The 9,744-nt window shown below is 36.5% G+C and overlaps 1 protein-coding gene across 3 annotated transcripts in view; it reads left to right on the plus strand.

Annotated features, from left to right (window-relative positions):
- LNPEP (leucyl and cystinyl aminopeptidase) overlaps positions 1–9,130 on the plus strand; it is a 108,008-nt gene extending 98,878 nt beyond the window's left edge. For all 3 annotated transcript variants that reach the window (XM_055233389.2, XM_055233391.2, XM_055233390.2), the window contains exon 18: positions 60–9,130. In XM_055233389.2, the coding sequence (XP_055089364.1) occupies positions 60–191 (132 nt within the window). In that variant the 3' untranslated portion in view covers positions 192–9,130. The remainder of the gene's footprint in view (positions 1–59) is intronic.
- Positions 9,131–9,744: the final 614 nt, after the last annotated feature.

The raw sequence follows: 9,744 nt of genomic DNA on the forward strand, positions 1-9,744 counted from the left end.
GTTACCTGAGGTTTATTGTCCTTTTCTTCTTTTGAAATTCTTCTGTGTGAAACTTACAGGTTCAGGCATTCTTTGAAAATCAGTCAGAGGCAACCTTCCGGCTTCGTTGTGTCCAGGAGGCTTTGGAAGTCATTCAGTTGAATATCCAGTGGATGGAGAAGAACCTCAAAAGTCTCACATGGTGGCTGTAGCATGCACAACCGCACCTCATTTTGTTGCCCATTCAGAGAGCTTGTAAGCTTGGGCTCTGCCGCTTTTGCAAAAGCCAAGGTAAAGCCAGGATCGCTGCCGAGTTGTTTGCGCTCTTTGGAGTTCTAGTTAGCTCAGGGCCTGACTGTATTTTTCGTCCGTCTTTTCTGAAGTGTCTTTGGGCAGTATGTAGTTATTTATTACAAAATTATATTCACCTAAATGCCAACCATCTACAAAAACAATGAGTAATTTTTCTACTTTGAAGATACACAAATGGGGAAAAAAACCCTGTTTTGGAATTCTGTTCTCTTCCTCAGTATCCAGAAAGTTACTGACACAGTAAAACAAGGAAAGTTCTACCCTAAGAGCCACCATCACTGCAGGCCACTGGTTTGTCAGCCATCTATTGCTTCTTATTGATAGATGATATTGGAATGTGGTACAAAGTTAGCTCTGAAGAATATGATAACAGACAATAAAGCATGCACTGTAAGAACTGACCTCAGGTGTGCAGATCTACTTTGATTTGGGGTTTTGATTAATTCTTTATTTTTCTGAAATAAAGTTTAAATAATGTCTGTAACTATTGTGTTTTTTTTCCTGCAGAATAGCCAGGTGCTACAGATTTTTAAAATTTTTGTTGTATTGAAAAGCTAAACAAGGCCAAAAGGTTAAATTTTTTGAATATTTAAGACTTTCTTTTTCATCTTTTATAGCATTACCATAGGAAACTGTTCCAAACTGAGTTAGCTTTAATTATAATTATTTTATTCATAAATGGTGATAGTCCCCAAATCTGTACACCTTTATCACTCCCTGCTGTAGATATACTTTAGGTTAGTATTTCTACATTCGTGGCAAGCATTTGGTAACACCAGTGGTTTTCATTGTGACTTTTATCACTATTACTAAGAATGCAATTTAAGTTGCCTTTTGGCATCATAGATCATAGAAACTTTCTCTCTGAATCATACCCATGTGTGAATTTTCATTTTATATGATAGTGTAGCATATTAGATGCATATTTTAAAACAGAGCCTTTGAGAAATTGAAAAAAAATTATTTGAAGTTCACCATAATACCTTAAAGGAACAAAGAGAATGTGGGATAGGAGTAACTTGAATTCGTGTTTAGTATGGTGGACTTTGAATTTTTTTCACTATCAAAAATAGTGCTTTTGTTTAGTTAAAAATTGTAGTTTTTCTTTTTTGTGTGTGTCCAAACTAACGTAAAAGGAATGGTCAAAGAAGGAAAGAAAGAAAAATGAGGGAGGATGTCCGAAACTGTATGGCATTTTACTCCTGAAAGAGAAATACTGTACTTGAATTTTTGAGCTATGCAGACTTACACCTAGATTGTTGTGTTTCTTTGATTCTTAGGAGAAAAGCTTTCTTCCTAATAATTCTTGAGAACTTTATATTTTGTTTGAAAACAGTTTCTATGTACATAAAAAGGGTAGTTACCCATTTGTGAGCACTTAAAACACTCCACAGAGTCAGACAGTGGGAAAGGTCACCCTTTTTTTATTCAGCAGGTATAAAGTTAGAATGTATGGAATTGTGAATAAAATTATATTTTATTTTATGAAAATATTTTTATATAATAAAATTTAAAAGGCTGGTAAGCTAAAAAAATAGTCGTCTTTAATCCTAGTGTGTTTTCCCCAATTTAGTCTTTTCTAAAATTTATCTGTTTTAGAGTAGAAAATATTATATCCTGAGAATCACAGAATCATCTAAGTATGTCTTATTCAACTGAGGTGATTGTAAGTCTTTATTCTTGTGCTTTGGTTAAATAAATGATAATTTAGTTGATAGTGAAAGTTAATGTATTTTTATATTTTTAGAGTGAGGGAAAAATACTAAACTTTTGAGAGTTTTGTTGTTGTTGCTGTTTTTTTACCATGTGGTACTAAATTCCACTTTGATACAAAATTTAAATTTTGTAACTTCTCAAAATCAGTAAAGATTCTTCAGTTTTACCTGTGCTTCTTGACATCGCTCCTATAATGTATGTTAGTTAACTCTGCATATGGCAAATCTTGTCTTGAATTATATCATTTCTCTCTCTCTCTCTCTCTCTCTCTGTGTGTGTGTGTGTGTGTGTGTGTGTGTAGTATGGGGGGTATTGTTATGAGTAAAACCTTATCAAAACTTGGCCTGAAAAACAGATAACTCATGATCTATTGCTATCTTTATTACTCAAAGGCTGTTCATTCCCATAATACCATATCCATAATAGTTGTAGTTTTTTTGTTGTTGTTGTCCTTACCTTAATTATTTGTAGTTTTAGTAGGCCTTGCCTCAGTTTTTCCCACAGAATTCCATAATTTTAATGTTGAACTAACCCATCTATATAGGACTTCTAAAAACTACATCAGGAATGTAAGGTTAAATGAGAGGTAGAACTTGTAGTGTAATAGGTATAATGGTAGCTTTCAAAGTTTTATCTTCTCAAAACATTGTCTTAGCCAGTGTATTTCTGAGAACTCAGACTGAAGCACAGAAGTCACAGTATGCTTCTTTTATTTAAGCACACAGATTCATGGCACAAGTACTTGTTGAACAGGTGTTCTCATTGCAGAGAGGTCTACTTGAATATAAAAGGGTCATCATACTAGATTATTAAAAAAGAATTGGAAATCTTGGGTTGTGGAAGAAATGTTTATGCTTTGGAGATCTAAAAAAGGTTATGAATGTAGGAATTGGATGAGTCCAGTTTGTTCTGTTAATATAAAGTGGTTAGATATATTAAACTGCAAGTAGTATCAGCTTCACCATAAGCTTGGGCCTTCCTCCATCTTGTTTTATTTAAGTCTCTTTAAATGAAATTTTGTTGTCATTGTTTCATCGTTCATGAACTTTCTCGCTATCACAGGTTCTACTTTAATTTTCCTTGCCATATGTGTTTCCATTTTATGGGACATTAGCCACCATAGGAACCACAAGAGTTGTCAGAAGACTCCTGGGTATAGAGAGCAAATCAAGCTGCATCAGTATTATAGGGTCCAAACAGAATCCTTTCTATTAGGAAATAAGAAATCAGTTAAGTGTTGGCTGGGCACGGTGGCTTATGCCTGTAATCCCAGCATTTTGGGATGCCAAGGTGGGCAGACCATTTGAGGCCAGGAGTTCTAGACCAGCTTGGCCAACATGGCAAAACCCCATCTCTACTAAAAATATAAAAATTAGCTGGGCATCGTGGTGCACACCTGTAATCCCAGCTACTTGGGAGGCATGAGAATCACTTGAACCCAGGAGGCGGAGGTTGCAGTGAGCCACGGTTGTGCCACTGCACTCCAGCCTGGGTGACAAAGCGAGACTGTCTCAAAAAAAAAAAAAAAGTGTTGATTTTGTTGGATTACTGACAGTTTGTTGAGGTGGATTTTAAAAAGAGTCTATTCAAACCAAAGTACCTGGAACCGTAATCTGCCGTCAGATTGCTAAACACTCACATAATCCCCATGTTTCCTGGGGCTTCAGGGAAGGCAAATACATCTGAGATGAGCCACCTCCAAGGACAGCACTTCCTGGGCTGCAAAACTAGGATTTGGTTACTTAGGCCTCTCTAAAAACTGAGGCCATGGATATGACATAGCTTTTCTTCTTACCTTTGCCATTGTTACTTTTGTATTTATTGGAATTAAATCTCTTTTTAAAGAGCTTCCTTCCCCCTTCACCCCATTTGTATTTTTAAAAACTAAGGTATATATATATATTTGCTTGTTTTTGCATTCTTTTATTTTGTGCTCCATTCCCTGCTTTGCCAATTAAGTACCACATGAAAAGTAGAGGTCCAAAAGTATGGTAAATCTCCTCCTTTAACCTTTATTGCCTGCGTGGGTGACAGCTAATAGAAAAGTTGATCGTTTTTTTCAGTGGTTTTTTTTGGGAGTATATACTTTAAAAATGTACACACATGTTTTTGATAGTTTTTATATTATTTCATTTTGTATATTTTTTTCCTGATGAAGAGTGATATATCATCCTATGAAAATTTCATTTACCCTTCCCATTTTACCTGTATGGGCAGTAGCTACAGACTAGTTATTTGGTTTCCTTCTTTGGAAGAAGGTGGTGATGTTGAGAGGAGAGCAAGGTATGTTCTTTTAAAAGTGTGTACAGATGTTTTTGCTATTTTGTGTTATTTCATTTTGTATTTCATTCATCCATTTTGTGGACGTGTAGATAAAACGCGGTGGTCCAAAAGCATGACAGATGTCCCCTTTGCGTTTCTCCTTATTGTTCGCATGGACAATAACTGACAGAGTAGTCCTAGTTGCTGTTCTTTTGATCTAGTCTTGGGGGCTGGGGTTGTATATTATTCTTTCAAGTGTGTATAGATACTGTGCCACCTTTTTATACTTCATTTTATACTTGTTTTCTTGTATGGATGCATATATACTTAATGAAAATTGAGGTTCAGAGTATGACAAATCTCCTCTTTTCCCTTTTCCTTACTGCCTATTTAGGCAATAGCTAATAGAGTAGTTTGTTTTGTTTTGGGGTGTGGGAGAGAGTGGAGTGTACTTAATGTATATAAATAAACTTGCTACTACATTGTATTACTAATTTAGTTCACACTGTGTCCTTCTCATGGATGTGAAAGTGTCAATGAAATGTGGAGATCTCGATGTATAACAGTCTCCCATTCTCATCCCTTATTGACGGCTGGGCAGTAGCTAACAGAATAGTTGTCAAGTGGAGTATTTGAGGTGAGGGGGAGGGACAGGGAAGGTAGGAAAATGCACTTAATGTATATACATGTTTTTACTACTACATTCTATTAATTCATCGGGTGCCCAGACTGAAAGGTACCTAATGAACCATGGAGTTCCGGATGTATAACAGTCTCCTCTTTTCCCTTTCCCTTATTGCCCATGTGGGCAATACTTAAGAGTAGTTTGGGTTTATTGAAGATCTTTTGCTAGGAGAGAGAAAATGGTTTCAGGGTAAGAGTATATACTTTAAACATGTATATAAATGTTTTTGCTACTTTTCTGTCACTACCTTTCTTACCTTGTCCTTTACATGGATATATGAAGAACATTGAGGTTCAGCCTGTAACAACTCTCCTCTTCTCCCCTTCCCTTAGATTGTCTGTGTGGGCAGGTGTCTAAGAGAGTAGTTGATTAGCTTCAGGGATTCTTCTGTGGGTATTGGGATATATCCTTTTGTATATGTATGTACATATTTTTACTTCTTTATTATAGTGTTTCATTGGGTACCCGGTCCTTCACTTGGACGTGTAGGTTCCTAATGAGCCATGGAGTTATGGATGTATAACAATCTCTTCTCCCTTTACCCTTTTCATGTATATGGGGAATAATTTTAAAGTAGCTTGGATTTTTTGAAGTTTTGAGGGGTGGGAGGGGTCTAAGGCAGAATATATACTTTTTAAAAATGTATATATACTTTTCATTACTATATTGTATTATTTCATGCTGTACCCAGTCCATTGCTTGGACTTACGGGTACCTAATGAAACGTGGAGGTCCGGATGTATGAAAATCTCCTCTTTTCCCCTTTCCTTATTGCCTCTGTGGGCAATAATTATAGAGTAGTATAGATGGTTTTTCCTTTTTACTCCATCTGCCTATCTCCGGGAGGGTGGGGTGTGCACTTTTAGAAATGTATATAAATGTTCTTGCTCCTTTTTCCTGTTACTTCATTGTGTGCCAAGGCCTTTCCATGGATACTTAGGTACGTAATGAAAATTGAGGTTCATTCTATGAAAAAATCTCCCCTTCTCCCCTTCCCTTATTGCCTGTCTTGGCAATGGCCAGTAGAGTAGTTGTTTAAGGGATTTTTTTTTTTTCTTTTTTTTTGGTAGGGGAGGTGGGGCATTTCTGGGTTTGTCTTTTTTTTTATGTCTATAAAAGTGTGCTAGTTGTTATTGTTGTTGTTCTTTCACTCTCAACACAGTATTTTGTTTGAATTTGTAGGAATCAAATGTAAAGAGGGACCCAGACCCGAGAGTGTGGTAAATATTCTTTCCCTTCCTCAGAGCCTGTGTACACAAGCAAGCAGTATGTGAGCACTACAGGGTTTGGGTTTGGGTTTTGGTGTTTTGCTTTTGAGGGTTTTAATGAGGAGTGGGATTGTTGAGAGGAAAAAGCAAGATATATACTTTTTTTAATGTATATAAATGTTTTGCCCCTTTTTGGTGTTAACTTCATTTTGAATCTGGTCCTTTGTATGACCACTTAGGTACTTAATAGTAATAAAGTTGAGATTGACTCTATGAAAAATATCCCATACTCTCCATCCCTCATTGCCTAGGGGGCAATGGTAGAATAGATGTTTGGTTTCTTTTGGGGGGTGTCTGGGTGTGTGTGTGTGTGTGTGTGTATACACACACAAGAACACACATATTTATATACTATACACACACATTTTAATGTATATAAATATTTGCTACATTCTGTGTGTTATATAATGTGGTACCCAGTCCTCTGTTGGGACATGGATGCACATAATGAAACATGGAGGTCCAGACGTATGATAACTCTCCTCTGTTTCCCTTCCCTCATTGCCTGCAGGGGCAATAGTTTCATATCTTGGGTTTTTTATTGTTTAATTTTTTTTTTATGGGGAGGGGTTCTTTGGGTGGATAATAGTCGGGGGAAAGGACAGTGTCTATACTTTTTAAAGATGTATATAAATGTTTCATGTTATTGGTTTTGTACCTAGTCCTTTGCGTGGATATATAGGTACCTAATGAAAATTGAGGATCAGTGTATGACAAATCTCCCATCCTCCCCTTTCCTTATTGCCTGTGTTGGCAATAGCAAGTAGACTAGTTATGTGTTGTTTACTTACTTGTCTGTTTTGGAAAGATTTCTATTTTTGGTAGGAGAATATTCTTAATATGTTTTCATATCTTTATTTCATTTTGTAGTCTTTTGCATGGCTACGTAGGGACCTAATGAAAGTTGAGTTTCATAATATAACAGCTCACTTCTTCTTTTCCTACATATTTCCTCACTTAGCAGTAGCTAATATAGTTATTTTCTGGTTATTTTATTTCATTCCCTAGGATCTATTCCATTAAGGATGCCAGCATATAGATGCACATGTATCATTTGCTTCTTTTTTCCGCCATTATTTTCCTTTAACACTTAGTCCCTTGCAAGGGGTCTGACTGTACGTAACAAAAATAAAGACCTACTAAATCCCTGCCATCTGGCTGGAAGGTGTAACAGTGTAGTGATGTAACTAATGGCAACAGGTGTGCAGCAGATAAGACAGGAGAAGACACTCGGCTATGGATGAGTTGTGAAAGCTAATTAGATCCAGCATTTCTTATGTTGATTCAAATTGAATGAGGTAGTGAAAAGGGACCTGTGCTTTTGTAAATTCTAGAAAGGCAAGGGGACAGTATTTAATAAAGGTGTGTTTAAACTTCATTGCTTATGTATCATTTAGTAACTGGTAAACCGGCGAAGCTGATAAGCCAATAAGAGTGCTGTCTAGAACGCATTTGCAAACCCTTAAGAGTAGCTTCTTTTTGAGGCCCAGACTTCTGGTTCATCTATAGAAGTCTATTACGATTCCATCAATTGCATAGCTTGTGTACCTGGTAGAAATTGTGTCTTGGAATGACCCTTTCGAGTTATTGACATGGCTCCGATGAATAGAACATGAGCCCCAAAACTAAATCCAAAAGGAATTTTCTGTCTTTCATCCCCCACATGTGGCAAGACAAGTTGGCCCTTTCCTACCCAGAGGTCTTTTGTGTGACTGCATCTTTCTCCTCTGTTCTCCATTGTGTGCTTTCCATTTTGTCTTTAGTGCTTACACTGTTACGTGTTTTCCTCACTGGCATTCACAAATTTAAGCCATTTCTGCTTCATTAGCCTTGTATTTTGTGTGCATATCATGTATCCAGACCTGTATGTTCACTTTAAGCATTCTTATATCACACTGTCTCCTCATCTACCATATGGTAAATGTTAAAACTCCACATTTGTCTGCATCAGAGAAAATGCATGGGCACACATCCTCCCTCCCTCCCTCCCTCTCTGCTCTCCTGCCTTCCTTCAGGCCTCTTAGCATTGTTTGTTTTCCCATTTCTGATACTACTAATCCATACTGAAGATTTGCCATATTACTATTTTGGAAACATTGAGTGATAGAACTCCTAGAAAATTTGCAAAGAAATGTTATATACTGTATCTCAAACTCTCAGGTTCTAGTGTTGAAAAAGTAGCCTGTACTTTGCTATTACTTATACCTGCTGCCATAGAAAAAAATAAGTTTATTCATGACACATTTACATTTGATCATAAATAAAAGTAAAAAGGGCACCTTTTCACAGTTAGTCATGGTAGTCATTAGTGATATTTCTGAACAGTTCTTAATTTAAAATACTTCAAAGGAAGTAAAGGTCATGGCTTAGCTGAAGGAAATGCTCCAGAAATTGGACTGTATAAACCATCAGTATAATAATACGCTGTGTATGTATGTGTATATAAAATGAGAATTACGGCATAATTGGAGCATTTGCATTAATCAACAAACTCACATTGAGATAAAACTTAGTTTTACAGCTGTCTTGATTAAAGCCAAGTGTTCCACGTTGCTGTGAAGGATAGCCACTTTCAAATACTTTGGAAAGCAGTTACTTGGAACTTGTAAAGGTATTACATTTTTATATTTAAACACCTATAGAGATCTTCAATTCCTTGAGTCCGAGCTTGTGGGTGGAATTCTAAATTTGTGTCATAATCTGTCTTTTATGAAAGATTTTGAAAATATGTATATATAATATTGTATCTGCGAATTGTGTTGTTTCACTTGTAAAGGGAAAAGGCTTATTTTTCTTTATATTTCTGATAACTTGTTTTGCATATGACCAGCACTGACTGAAAGGCATGTGTAACTGCAAACACTGTTGCTTTTTTTGTGAGATGAAAATAAAAGTATTTAAATACAAATATTGTGTGGACTCTTTGGATTAATGAATATATATAATGTGGTATTTCTTCTTAGGTTATGACCTCTACCAGGGCAGCTCCTGTACTCATTGTCTTCTGTGGTTGGTTTTTTATTTCACCAGTATCCAGTATCTTTATTGCATATACCTAAGTTGACATTTGACATTCAGAGGTGGCTAATTCTTTGTTGCGGGGGCTGTACTGTGTATCATAGGACATTTAGCAGCATCCCTCCTATGCCAATTGCAACTAGTTGCCAATAGCAACTCTTGTCTCCAGTTGTGACAACTAAAACCTTTCCTCCAGACATTGCCAAATGTCCCCTGAGGTTAGGGTTAAAACTTTGAGTGGATACATAGGGCAGAGAACTAAGTAACAGTCATGGGAGCTCCATCAGGACCATTATTTACTTTTTGGACTAAAGCAGTTCTTGTAAACACTCAGGTCACCTAAGTAGCCAACTGATGCAGTAGTCATACAGTACCTAAATCAGTGTGAGAAATGTCATACATGTCGTATGCCAGTGAAACCAAGGAACACTGTCTTACTTTGAAGGTGAGACATTGGATGTTATCAGGGAAATACCCCTTGCGTTGATTCACATATAAGTAGGA

The sequence above is a fragment of the Symphalangus syndactylus genome, chromosome 11 (genome assembly GCF_028878055.3).
Source record: "Symphalangus syndactylus isolate Jambi chromosome 11, NHGRI_mSymSyn1-v2.1_pri, whole genome shotgun sequence".
NCBI classification, from domain to species: Eukaryota; Metazoa; Chordata; class Mammalia; order Primates; family Hylobatidae; genus Symphalangus; species Symphalangus syndactylus.